Source organism: Cryptotermes secundus, unplaced genomic scaffold (genome assembly GCF_002891405.2).
Source record: "Cryptotermes secundus unplaced genomic scaffold, Csec_1.0 scaffold174, whole genome shotgun sequence".
NCBI classification, from domain to species: Eukaryota; Metazoa; Arthropoda; class Insecta; order Blattodea; family Kalotermitidae; genus Cryptotermes; species Cryptotermes secundus.
Window position 1 is genome coordinate 179092 of NW_019734351.1, and position 14611 is coordinate 193702.

General features: G+C 39.4%; 1 protein-coding gene across 1 annotated transcript in view; it reads right to left on the reverse strand.

Moving 5' to 3' along the window:
* Nucleotides 1–10836, reverse strand: part of LOC111868758 (nuclear pore complex protein Nup85) — a 22943-nt gene extending 12107 nt beyond the window's left edge. Inside the window, exons 1-5 of the mRNA XM_023859699.2 lie at nt 10732–10836; nt 10455–10560; nt 6298–6490; nt 3277–3431; nt 1028–1299 (exon numbers count right to left, since the gene is read on the reverse strand). Coding sequence (XP_023715467.1) covers nt 1028–1299; nt 3277–3431; nt 6298–6490; nt 10455–10560; nt 10732–10752 — 747 coding nt within the window. The 5' untranslated portion in view covers nt 10753–10836. The remainder of the gene's footprint in view (nt 1–1027; nt 1300–3276; nt 3432–6297; nt 6491–10454; nt 10561–10731) is intronic.
* Nucleotides 10837–14611: the final 3775 nt, after the last annotated feature.

The window sequence follows — 14611 nt, forward strand, 5'->3', positions numbered from 1 at the left end:
CATCACAAAACAACTTGTCAACAAAATCTGTTTCTTACTTGCCTACATTAATCTTTCTCTTATTCTGTATGTGATGTCCAGTGTCTGATGTCAAAAAGGATAAGTAGTAACACTTTAGAGAATTGTAAAAAAATTGCTAGTGTCATAAATGTTACTGTAGTGAAAAACTGGTCCACTAGAGAAACTCTAATTGTTGCATCAATTCTAAACATGTTTCCAAATTCTCATCTCACTCTGGCAGTCATTCTCACACACACCTACTAAGTTACTAAGCAACTTTCTTTGATTGTACTGAAAACAATAAAACAGCACATGGAAGTGGAGAAGCAAAATAACACAAGGCAAAAGAGTGCTGACAATGTCCAAGACAGTTAGAAAGGAGTAAGTGTGGATGCTTAGATTGATCTGTGACAGTCTTTTGCATCACCCGTGTAACTATCATTTGTCTTATAGTTATTAATGACTGATGAAATGTTTATGTCAATATCTGTGCTACTAGGGTAGCTTGAAAGTTTCAGAAAATAAAATCAAGAGTGGAGAAATTAGCAAGGTGAGTTGTCCCTGTGCTTAATTAATTAGGCACGATGATATGAAGATGTATGAGGTAGTGGAGGTATGGTTTCACCTTCTTAACTTCAGTAGTAGATGGAGGTGAGTGGTCTAGCTTCATGTCCCTGCCCCATGCCCAACTAATGAGAGCTACGCACAAAAGGAACACAGCTTGGATGCCGCAATGTGAAAGTAGCGCAAGTGAAGTGTGCGTATACATTCTCAAAAAATAATGACATATAATAATATCATGTAATATGTTGACATATGAGCTCATACATGGCGGTGGTTTCAATTGATTAATAGTTGCCTGAGGATAGCCTTATAGGGCCAAAACAACAACAAAATAAAATATGACTGTAATGACATTTTAAAATAAAAGTTTATGTTGCATTAGAGACAGAAACAAGTGGATGAGCGACACAAACCAGAAAACCGTATATAATACAAAATTCCCCTTCACTGACAACAAACTTACATTATAAAATGGCATGGTCCTCATGATATAATCCACAGACTTAAATGGTTCACTAAGTGATGCAGAGTGGAGCTTTAATAATGCTCTTGCACCATCCAGCCTACCCTGAAGAACAAGACCAATTACAGTATTCCAATAATCTGGCTCATTTTCTGCTCCATTATCCAACACAGAGGAACCATATTCACCATTTAAAATGGCTTGTGCTTGGCGTTCGTAGTGAACAGAGTGCAATCTAATCCAATCCATCAACTGTGGAAGCACGGCATCACCTGAAAATAAGATGGTAGTAGTGATTAAAATCTGAAGAATAAAATGAGCATTTCAGAATTTTTGTACTTAACATTTCACTCCAATGAACAGATAGCAGAATCTAATGGTTAACCACTGATAACAGAATTATACTGGCCTAGTTCTATCTTCAATCTCAGTACCTTAATATTATCCCTGTATAACCTTCTTAGTCTTCAAAGTAGCAACTACCAAAAAAGTTATTTCTTGTTCCCTCCAACTGAGCTACATGCCTAGCCCAACATAAATTCCTCGAATTGACTACCATGACAATATTAAGTGAAGGGTAAAAATCAAGACATTCCTCATTATATAACATCTTCAAGATATCAAGCATGGGCCAGAAACAAATATGACTGTCCCTTCGTCCACTTCAACTTTAGGAACAGAGAATAGTCACACCATACACATTACTGTGCTGCATGGTGTTTATTTTTCATGCCAGGAATTAAGCCTTTGTCACATAATCACTTTATTGACTAAACTATGCTGAAATATGCCTTAACAACCCACTGCTATGCTTTGATGGGTGTGAAACAGATGACTTTTGGATGGTATAAAGAGTCTTTACAACCACAGTAAGTCCCTGTTTAATGTTCCAGTTAACATAGTTTCATTATTACAATGACACTGTTTTCATACCAAGGTTCACAAAACGTGGTGTTAACTTGTTATTATGCCACTGTGGGATTCTCGAGGTTCCAATAGACAACCACTTCAGAAAGTCTGCGGGCCCTGAAAAGGGCTGTTTGTTCCTTCGTAGTAGGCCAAGTCTTACGGCCGTGATGTAGTGCTGCATGCGCCGGTAGAAACAGCTGCCCACAGTGTGGTTGCTGGAGTTGCAGTAGCTGCGTTAGTTGCCTGGTTGCTGGAGACTTGCGGCAAATATGTCGGTTGCCTGGTTGCAGAGCATGGTCGCTGGAGACTTGCGGCAACTACGTCAGTTGCCTGGTCGCGGTCGCTCTGAACTGAATGTGATCACTGACGATCGCGAGCTTTAGGCTCCGCCTCTTATACCATGCTTGATGGGCGGAGAGAAACTTGCAGTTGCCATTGTGAGCGCTGATTGGCTAGCGCATGTGATGATCTAAATGTGGGAGGGACAGTGAGTGCTGTATAAATACGAGTGCTGGCAGCAATGTGATTGGTTAGCGCACGTGATCATGTAGAGGTGGGTTGGACATCGAGTACTGTATAAATATGAGCGTTGCCAGTAATATGCGGCATTGACCAAGGAGTGAGTGTTGTCTGTTAGACCAGCGAAACAGCATGTAAGTATGTGGGATGTTCCCCACCATTGTTCAAAGTGAATGGAGAGGCAGCCAATGCTGATACAATTGCTGCAAACAGAGTTTAAGAAAATTTTCAAAGAGGAAAGTTACTCTCCAAAACAAATGTTTCAATTTGACAATACAATATATCATACTAAATGTTGAATAAACATTACTGTAGTTTATAATTTCATGTATACTTTGTATTTACAATTGCATCCATAATGTCTACAATATAATGCATGTTATGGGTTGAGGAAGGGCTGTGGATTGTAATCTAATTATTTCTTTAGTTTCTTACGGTAAAAAACTGATCAGCTTATTGTCATTTCACATAACATCACTGTTTACAAGAATGTAACTATGACATTAAGCAAGGGCTTACTGAATGAAAGACAAAATGGTTAATCTATGAAAAACAGACATAAACCCCTATATAACGTCTTTTGGTAGACCGATATTTCCAGATCCCTGAATTGATGTTGTATGGGTATTTTAATTAAAACATAATGAAATAGAATGCCAGATAATTATACAAATTCATAAGAAAATATAAATTAGGATGAAAGTTCTTTAAGCTTTGTCTTGCAAACAAACAGAACATTACACTGGTAATAAATGTAATCTATCACTTGGACATGATGGAATCTGTCGTGACTTATTCCACATAATTAAATGTGTTCTTACCTGGAATGACATCCACATACAGAACTTCACACAGGTTCCACATGAATTCAATATTGTAAAAGATTACTGCCAACTCCAAACATATTTCTTTGCTGGAAGAGTCATTTTTTGAAGCTTCAGACTGTAAATTCTCCAGGCAAGCTCGAACAATGGCCCTTAAGAAACATAAGATATATAATAATACATGGAACATCCACAACTGAATATTTCAAAACCTTCAACAATGGTGTAGAACATACATCACAAATCTGCTATTTGTAAAGTATGTTTCAGTCACTGGGTATGTCTTTAGAACACTAGCCAACTATTTATATTTGGATATACTTACATATCTATTAACAGACATGCAGCTGTAGTAATTTAATAATTAAAACAAAAACGTTTCCTTCAATTAGGATAACTTCTTTATTTCTGCAACTAATTTAAGTTTTGTGGGAAGTTAGGTTTGTTAAAATTAAACATCATGCTACCCAGGCCACTGCACTGTACTAACAGATATTATGTACAGGGCCTTCAAACTGAGCTAACAACAATTTGCAAACAGAAAAAAACCTCAGTCCGCAAGAGAACTATACCGACTGGGTGACCACTGCTTGTAGGCAAAGTTAGTGCCAACAACAATTTATGTGCTAAAATTCTTGTTTATTTCACTCTGTGTTTTTTATCTGCATCTTGACAGATATTTTCAGGGGTGTGCATAACAGTCTCCAACCTCAGGCCTAAAACACTGTGTAAAACTATCTTTAGGACTATGTATGATATGAGGTTCTCACAGCAGTGGTTACGAAAAGTTCCAGCTTCTGAGATATAACACCACTTACCCCACTGAAAGTCAACTAATATTTTGTATGAGCACATTACCCCTATCATCAGAGATGAAGAGGAAGCCAAGCAAGAAACCAGCAAGAAGCTAGCAGCAAGCAACAGACTACATAGCGCTATATCCCAGAAGATAGAATTCTTCATCTTAGGGACTGTTTTCTTCTTCTCACTAAGCGACAGCACTGCTTAGTGGATATGTTTTGTAATCTTCCTGCCAGGACTGTATCAGTCTTCTGTATCAAGTAATTGTATTTTGTAGTTATACTGAAGGTTTGTAAAAGTGTGTTGGAGCTGTTTTTTGTAGATGAATGACAAATCTGTGGAATGGAGAATCATTACCAAATTTTTTATAAAAGTGAATGGAAGTGTTTCAAAAATTTCTGACAAATAAAGCAGGTGTATGGGGATGAGTCACTGTCAAGACAATGTGTATCTAAGTAGGCCAATGGATTTTGGAAAGGAGAACAAACATGTAAGATGATGCATGGCTGGGACACCCACCAACTGCCTATCAAAAGGGTGAGAGTGTTAAACCAAACTGACTGACATTTGATGGAGGACCACTTAAAAAGGACACTGTCAGACTGATTTTATTTGACAGATGATGACTATGCTCCTGTACATGTGAGGCAGAAATAAAGAACTCTGCTGGAATATCTTCCCTATTTTCCCAGCTTGGTTCCATGCAATGTTTTCTTGTTTTACTGACTAGCAAATGCAATGAAGGTATTAATCTGCATCCCTTGCATTACCGGATGAGATCTAGAGATCGCTGACAGAAGTGCTAAATGGTCTAAAAGCAATTAGCTTCCAAGGGTGCTTTGGAACATAGCAGCGATGTTGACAAGTATGTATAGACTCCAAAGGAACTTCACACACAAAATTTTTTATGTGATAGTTTTTCACACTTTAACAATTATAGAGGTTATATTTGACAAATTTAATGTAGTCAGAAAATCCCAGAATTTATGCATAAAAATAGATCACTATATTGTAAGAAAAAAAATTTAAAGCTATCCCTGCAACAGGCCATGGTGGCCCACAGGATTGTGAGAAGTTGAGGCTCTCACATTTTTTAGACAATCAGCTCACAGATGGCAGTGAGGTTGTCAGCCTTACACACCAGCCACTCTTTACCCCCAGGAAGATTCCTGACACTCATTTCTGTTAGAGGCTGAGTCGGTCCCAGGGTCACAGTGTGGCAGGAAGGATTAGAGGAAGATGACGGTAATAAACCTGGACCAACTGAGTGGCCTTATGGAAGGAGCAGTGGGGTGGTTTGAAAGTAATCTCCAAGAGCACCAAGCCACAGGGAAGGAAGGCAAGACCAATCGCAGATGTCATAAGCACAGTCCTCAGAAGAGCAGAAATGGCAATATGCTGGTAAGCTATTCGGATGAATAACCTTAAGGAGGGAGCAATGTAGTGTGTAGACCCATTACTAGGTAGCAACCACAAAATAAACATGTTTCCACGGAAACGAGTCCATGAACAACATTAGAGGAACTATTGGAAATGGTGTTTCCTAAGCAGTCCATGTCAAGGGGCTATACAATGAGGACACCAGCTGAGCTGTAGTCAGTTGTAAGTCAGTCTGTGAAGAGAAGAGGAGGAGGTTAGTGTGTGATGGCTGCCAACCTGGAAATTAGTCAGTTGTAAGGGAGTCTGCAAAACAAAGATTAGATTGGTGTGAGATGACTGCCAGCCCTGAGGTTTGTTTGTGAGTCTGTGAAGAGAAGACACAGAAGACTATGTTTGCTGCAGTCACAGTGATCTACAAGGTGTGCTAACCAGTGAGGCTCTTATAGGTATGTGTAGCCACAAATCATGTGTTAAAGTGGTCAATAAATTTGATCATTAATCCAAATGCCGTCTACAGTCACACTCCCTCACATGACAATATTAAAGGGTCTGTCAAGTTTATGATATAAAGAATCCCATATTCCTCTTTATATTGTATTGCTCTCATTTCCCATATTTTACATGATATTCAATTAATGCTTATTTTTAATGGTCCCTTCAAAAGTGTAAAACTGAGATTTCACTTTATCTACAGAAAGAAAGGTGCCAAAATTCTTGCACATATTTTACAAGGTACAAAATAAAAGTAGGTCTTGACATCTATTATATATTCCCATACACTGGAGTGGAGATATTTTGAAGTAAGTATGCATACAGCCTGATTTTAGTAGCCTCTACCTGTACTGTCGACTAACTTTAAGTAGTTCACCCCTAATATCAGTTCCACCAGAATTTGCAACCAACTTCTGTCCAGCTAGGAAAGTTCCACTGGACTCATTAATAAGTTGGCGAGTAATGGGATGAAACAGCATCACATCGAATCTTATGTGATGAACCAGTGTTTTGCATGGTGCAAACTCACTAGCCTTGTCTGCAAAAAAGTAAAATACCAGTTTACTCAAAGTATGTCTTAATCACAAATTGTCAATGAATAATCCGTCGAGTGTAACAACTATACACCACCAAACAAATAAAACACAAACTAACACAAAATAACGCAACTGTAGCTGAAGCAGACAAAGGAAGAAAAAAAGAAAAAAAAAAACGTTGTTACACTCGACGGATTATTCATTGACAATTTGTGATTGATAGTGTAACGGACCAAATATGAAACAATTCAAAAAAATGTCTTAATATTGCAACTGATATCACTCTGCTTTCTCGGCATAATATGTTGTCTTTGAGTGACAGAATTACTTCCAGACCTACTTGACATGAACATGCTAAAACTGCAAGAATAAATATATATCAATATGCTGTTTCTTTCTGAGGTGATGAACGTGCATAGCTAAGATACAGATGGCAGCCAACTGCTGGCCCTGTTTATAGGATACCTACTTCATGATGTGTTATCTTCCTGTTGACACCAAAATGGTTTGATAACCACTGTTTCTACGGCATAACTGATGTTTGAAACAAACCACTGCTCTTATAGTACCTACGATGGGGTACCCAAAAGAAACCGAACTAATTTTTTTGTGGGCAGAGCTTTTGTAGTACCGCGTTTTGCCGCTATGAGCGCATAGAGCTAACATTCCTGAGTCGATAAGCCGACTACCGTTGCTTCAGAAGGTAAGGACTAGTTTCGGCAGAGTTTATAATGACGACTGTTTTGTGTGATTGTCATTTTTGCAATGGCTGATTTTCCTGAACAGCGTGCGGCGGTGAAATTCTGCATTTTTCTCGGGAAAAGTGGAACAGAAACTCTTGAAATGTTAAAAACGGGGTACAAGGACGATGCTATGGGGAAAACTCAAGTGTTTGAGTGGTTTTCCCGTTTCAAAAATGGTGAAATGTCAATTGATGACAAACCTCATTCTGGTCGTCCTTCCACGGCCCGAACACATGAAAATGTTGAAAAAATTCGTGAAATCATCAAGGAAGATCAACGGCGGACCATTGAAGAAATTGTGGAGCTGTCGGGAGTGACTTGGAGCTCAGTTCAGCATATTTTGACAGAAGATTTGGGAATGAAAAGGGTGGCTGCAAAATTCGTGCCACGACTGCTGACTGCTGAACAAAAACAAGGTCGCGTGGAAGCATGCTGTGCTTTGAAAGAAGAGTCCCAAAATGATAAAAACTTTTTTTTGTTTCCTCGAATGAAAAGAGACATGAAAGGAAAGTGTTTTGCTGATGTTGCTGAGGTGAAGAAAAAAATGACGGAGGCGCTGTCAAGCATCTCAAAAGATGAATTTAGACAATGTTTTGAAAAATGGAATAAAAGACTAGACAAGTGTATTAGTGTAAGTGGAGAGTACTTTGAAGGGGATTGAAGGTTTGTGCTTAAATTTGAATAAATAAGTTTAAGAAAAAATAAGTTCGGTTTCTTTTGGGTACCCCCTCGTATATTTTAACATATAGTAGGCTAATCCAGGTCACTCAGGCACATTACAGAGTATACACTTTTGAAAACAGGCACTTAGCAGGTTTGTGTAGTGTCCATGCTCTAGGCTCCTGTTCATGTGTTCAGTTTGAATCTCAGCTATTCTGATTGCGGATTTTCGTGATTTTTCTCACTCCAGCCAGGAAATTTCTGGGATAGTACCTTGATTAGGCCATAAAAGGCTCCTTCCTATTCCTTTCCAATTCACTGTTTACCAGTCATTCTATCATTTGACACTGTATAACATCATGTGAGAGTTGCGATTACTCTAAAGTATGGAAAAAGCAAACAAACTGGAGAGTAATGAAGGTGGTGATGATAATGATAACCACAATCATCAACTGTCTTCATAGACCAATTGCTAACCTCTCATACTTTCAGAAAAGCACATATTATGCTGGGATCAAAATTTTTAATAACCTCCATCTGATCTCAAAGGTCTTATGAATGAAAAAGCACGATTTAAAATAGCACTGAAACGATACTTGAATACGCACTCATTCTACTCTGTTGATGAATACCTACTGTCTAGAAAATAACTTATATATCTTTAAATGGCCTTGTGTGTAACCACTGTGTATTCCTGGTTTCTCCTGTGTGAGAACTCCATTGGTACTGTACATATATTTTTGTATTTACATGACATATTCTACATCCTACAGTCATTTTGACTAACTTTGTATTCATGGAATGCAATGCAATGCAAAAAACTATGAAGATTATCAACTCTATACAGTCTGAAGTACTGATAGACATTAAATAAACCACAACAAATACAAGGACTAAGTCCATATTTGGTCTATTCCATTAAATTTGCTCCAATCACTTCTTCCTCAGTCTCCAAACTGATGGCGGCATCCTCTTGACTAGTACTAGGTGGTTCAAATATGACCGGGACTGATATTTTTGTAAACAAGCCGCACTGCGCAGCAGCTGTGCGACCTTGAGAGAGTGAAGCCACAACCTCCACCCTCCCTCCTGTTTGGGTTAGAACCTGTTCAGTCCTGTCTGTGAGTTCCTAGAGTGATGAGCGAACAGAAGGTGCCGCGGAGTGTGGAAAAACGCATTGTGATCAAATTCCTCAGAGAAAATGTCCCGTCCCCTGAAATTCACCACAGACTCCAACAACAGTATGGGGAAGAGTGTCTCTCACGGACCCGTGTGTTTGAATGGTGTAAGTGCTTCAGAGAGGGCAGAGAGCGTGTGGAGAATGAACCGTATGATCGTCGGCCGCAAACATCCGTCACCAAGCCAAACATTGATCGTGCAAACACACTTATTCGTGAGAATAGGCGCATCACTATCAAGGAACTTGGAGCAATGCTGTCCATCAGTGTTGGTAGTGTAGAAGACATCATGAAATACCACCTGCACTATCACAAGGTGAATGCACGGTGGGTACCACGCACTTTGACGGATGTGAACAAAATGGTGTGCATGCAAGTTGCCAGTCGACTCCTACAGCAGTTTGAAGACAAAGGTGATGCATTTTTGAAGTCTATAGTGACCACCGACAAAACATGGGTGCACTACTTCATTCCTGAGTCCCAGCAATCATCACACGAGTGGCGGCATACCAGTTCTCCCAAACCCAAGAGAGCGCGGAGGAGCCGTTCGGCAGGAAAAGTGATGGCAACGTTCTTCTGGGACTGGCAGGGAGTTATCCATGTAGACTTTCTGACAGATGCCAGAACAGTCAACGCAGCTTATTACTCAGACCTCCTGGCAACAGACGTGAAGGAAAAGATCCGATCCAAGCGGAAGAGAGGTGGAAAGCGGGTAGCCTTCCTTCAAGAAAATGCACGCCCCCATACGTCCTTCTGCTTTGATTTATATAAGGTTTCTATCTAACCTAATAAAAACTAATCTAACCAAACCTAACCTCTGTGGCTCATGTTCAGCTGTTTGTCCCTCCATTCACTTGATATCTAGTTTTCCCTAGCTACACTATATAGGATACCACACCCTGTGAACCAGACACTCTTTAACAAAATTTTGACTTGCACATGTAGAAGCAGGCCCACATGCAGTACGTCATGAATGCATTTGATCAGACTATTAGTAATCCTACTGTGTTTCTGATCTTATTATGCAGTAGATTATTGATGCCATTGTTTAAGAATAAAATTCAATTTTCTCCTTTTTAGTAAACAAGAAAGCCTGGGGAAAATTTTCCACATGGATTTCTTGTGGTTCACCTGTTTATTGAAAAGAACCGCTTTCACTATGTGTCTGTTACCAGGACCTATGATTTGACAAGACAGGCTAACCTTAATCACTGAATTCTAGTCCACAAGATTTTGTTTTGAAAGGACGTTCCACAATTGGCAAGCTTGCTTCCTTTGTAGTCAAGTGTAGAAATGCAAAAAAATGTTTATTTCAGATTGGAATCTCGCTCTGAAAAAAGTAATGAACTAACAGCCTAACAATTTACATTTCCTGCATTAATTACCTTGGGAATGAGCAGTAACATGACGGTAAGCATGTGCACCTAACTTATTGCTGGGAAACCAAACTGCTGACATTCCAGCACGCTGGCAAATTTCATCAGGTATCACCTGAAAAAAAGAAAAAAAAAAACGATTAACGCATTTCATACCGCCACCGGTTGTACATAACCTTTAATTAGTACTCATAAAATACATCTTTCTTACACACTATTAAGATTCAGACACCAATACTAAACTCAAAACATTTATTTTCATGGAAAGCATATCATTTTTACTTACGAATGTTCTTTCTTTATTCATCTTCAACTCTATACAAATGAACCTCCACACACGCCATAAACCACAGATTACCTATTTACTAACCAGGGATTATTGAAGATACTGACACACAAATACGGTTAACTAACGACCAAGGATTACTAAAGCTTGACAGAGGGGAAATTTGTCCTTTGCACAAGTGTTATCGCCGCTCTCCCAAAGGTTTTTGCATTTGGTGGTGCGGCCCAGTTGCCCTATGATTCAAATGATTCAGACCCATTGACAAAGATTTTGCGTTTAAGATCTCGGGCGAAGTAGGTCGCTCATTTCTGTTTCTATGTGGTATTTCTAAATTGTGTTCGGACTGTTCACTCCGGCAGGGAGGGGACTGGGCCTCACCAATACAACAGTATGTAATATTTTTTCATTTGCGGATGTTATAACGATAGTTTGTGATTGGTACCTGTAGCATGTAGACCCGTTACTGGGCAACGGTATTCTTCTTGTGGTCCGTGCCTAGCTGTTATATAAGTGGGGCCAGTTGCAAGCGACAATTTTTAATTTTGAAATTCCTCCAAAAACATTGAAAAAAAAGGCCTGATCAACGCAAGCCAGTTTGGTTTTCGTGCACGTCACAGCAAGACATTGCAATGTATGAGACTGGCGGAGCACGTGAACCTTAATTTCAACAATAAAATGTCTACAGCTGAGGTGTTCTTTGACATCGAAAAAGCCTTTGATACCACGTGGCAGTCATACTTGCTGTATAAGTTATCAAAATTGTAATTCTCGAACAGTTTGACCAAGCTTATTGGGTCCTTTCTCAACGTAAATTCAGGGTTTTGGTTGAAGGTGAAATGTCAACACCAAGGGAAATGCAAGCAGGGGTGCTACAAGCTTAGGCCCTTTCCCCTACTCTTTTCGATTTGAACATAAATGATGCCCCCTAAACACATGTTCACCTGGCCCTCTTTGCGGACAACACCTGTCTGTATCCGACAGGTCGCAAGGAGGGTGTCATTGTCAGAAAACTACAGCATGGTCTCAACTCAATGGATACCTGGTGTGAGCGCTGGAATATTAAAATTAATGTAGATAAGACTCAGGGGGTCTACTCTCATGGTCGTCTACCACCTGAGTCTTGCCTCACTCTAAATGAACAAAATATTAAATTTATAAATAGTGCAAAATATCTAGGCGTAATCTTCGATAAGAGAGTTATATGGAGATTGGGCATAGAAATGATCAAAGCCACGGCCACTGGAACATTCATTAGAGTATATTCCCTATTCAGAAGTGAGTGATTGAGCGCTAACATTAAACTGACCCTCCACAAAGCTCTTATTAGATCCATAATGACTTAGGCTAGTCCCACCTGGGAGTTTGTAGCAGACACCCATCTAGTGAAATTGCAGCGCAACTAGCAATTTTCCAAGGTGCACACCGGTCCACAATTTGCACATGGCATTCAAAATCCCATACGTATGAGACTATATAACAAAATTATGCAGGCAACAAGCAGAAGTCATACAAAATCATGATAATGAGAATGTTCGCAACATCGGACAAGGCGAAGCCTGACACAGAAAGTATAACAGGCTTAAACTTGGCAGCAGTCAGGCATATGACCATTCAAGTGACTAGACTGCCGTGGTAGCAAATACTACTAGAAATAGGGCATAGTATGCTGTACTCAGCCTAGACTGACAGAGGCCTTGTATATATTATACATACTAGATATTAAGACTCAATTGTAAATAAGTGTACATAGTGACAATGGACTAATACTATCAACTATGGCTGACAAATGACAGACTCAACCTCTCGTCAGAGAGGGCCACCCACATGGACAGGACAGTAACTTTCATTTAAAGAGTAACATCTGGTCATGAGCCATAGCCAGGGCTCGACACCAAGACAGACAGACTGACTGACCATCAGCTGCAATGTGACTTTGACTAAAGTGAAAATTTTCTAAGGTGCACACCAGTCCCTGACTTGCATACAGCTTTCAACTTTCCATATGTATATGATTGTATAACAAAATTGTGCAGACAACAAGCAGAAGTCACACAAAATCATGAGAATGAACATTTTCGCAGTATAGGACAAGGTGAAGCCAGACACAGAAAATATAAGATGCTTAAACTTGGCAGTGGTCAAGCTCACGACCGTTCAAATGACTAAGTTGTTGTTGTAGCATAAGATATATAAGTTAGGCATGATCTGCTCTGTGAAGCCTGTACTGACAGAGGACTTGTGTGCAGTGCAAAAGGAAGAATTTTTGATAACATTTTATACGTGTGAAATATACACTTGACAAAAGGTCAGGTGTATTCATAAGAGACAAACCCATCTTCTCAGCAGAGAGGATGTTACATAAGGACTATTACCACAAGAGTTCAGTTGGGAAAAAAAATCTATGGTCATGGGCCTCAAGGGGCCTGACGCCAAGACGAACTGATTGGCGACAAACCACCAGTCGTAAAGTAACTCTGACTCTGACAAAATCTGCTGTACTGAGCCTGGACAGAAAGATGCCGTGTATATACATTTTTAACATATTTAACATACTAAATGTAAACATCTTTTACATTATGACAAATGACTTACTACTGCAGACAATGGCTCTGACAAAAGACAGACCCATCCTCTTGTGAGAGGACTGTAACTTTCAAACAGTAATAAATATCTGGTCATGAGCCCTAGATGGGGTTTCAACACCAAGACTGACTGACACTGTCAGTCGCAATGTGACTTGACCTGGTGCAAGTGGTCAATGAGGAGAAGAGTAGAAGGTTGGTGTGAGATGGCTGCCAGCTTGGATCTTTATGTGTACCTAAGTTTGTTGTATCATCGGCGAATGTAGCAGTTTTTGTGTTGTCTAATTTTGGGAGGTCACTTGTGTAGACAAGATATAGGACGGGTCCTAAGACACTTTTTTGAGGTCTGCCTGCTTCAGTTTCCCTTAAGGTTGTGGCCTTGTCCTTAATTTTACTAGAAAGAGTCTATCTGTTAGATGATTCTAATAGTCTGTAATATGAATGTGAAAGCAGGTGAGAAGCAGAGCCACCTCCCACCTGCTTGCACACTGGTTTCTAGTTCGGCTTCTTCTTCTTCTTCAAACTTGAGGTTGGAGGTGACATTTTCCTCCAAAACATGGCAGTATATCCCAGAAGGTAGAAATCTTCATAATCACTGCTGTGAGAACTTCAAATCCTACAAATAAAAATTTGTTTTAAAAAAAAAAAAAAAAAAAAAAAAAAAAAAAAAAAAAAAAAAAAAACTGTTTAGATACATAATTATTAGGCCACTATTATTTTCTGCACATTACTTAGGTGTTCAGTGTATCAGTCTGAAAATGCTGTATTAAATATAACTAGTCCAACAGTTTTACACATAGTCTATAAATTCCATGCAATGTTAAGACCAGCTATCCATCCAACTGAAAGGAACTGAATTTCTGTAAAATGTAAAGTTACCCTTGTATCAGGCTACGGAGGCCCATAGATTGTGAGATGTCGAGGCTCCCACGTTTTCTAGACAATCGGCTCACAGATGGTGATGAGGTTGTCAGCCTTATGCTCCGGCCACCCTTTATCCCCAGAATGATTCCAGGTACTCATTTCTGTTAAAGGCTAAGTTGACCCCAGGGCCATGGTGCAGCTGGAAGGATTACATCAATTGAAAAATCCAATGCCCTCATCAGGAATTGAACCTCTAACCTTCTGGCTTGTAGCATAGTGCCCCCTTTCTGTTAGCAGTTTTTGTATATAAGAAGTGTGAAGCTTATCACTCACCTTCATTTAGTGCTGAGATTAAGAATTTTGGAGTTATGCCTTCACTCTTCCATATGTCTTCCTGGTGTAGTGCTTAATTATTTAATTAATTTTGATGTATA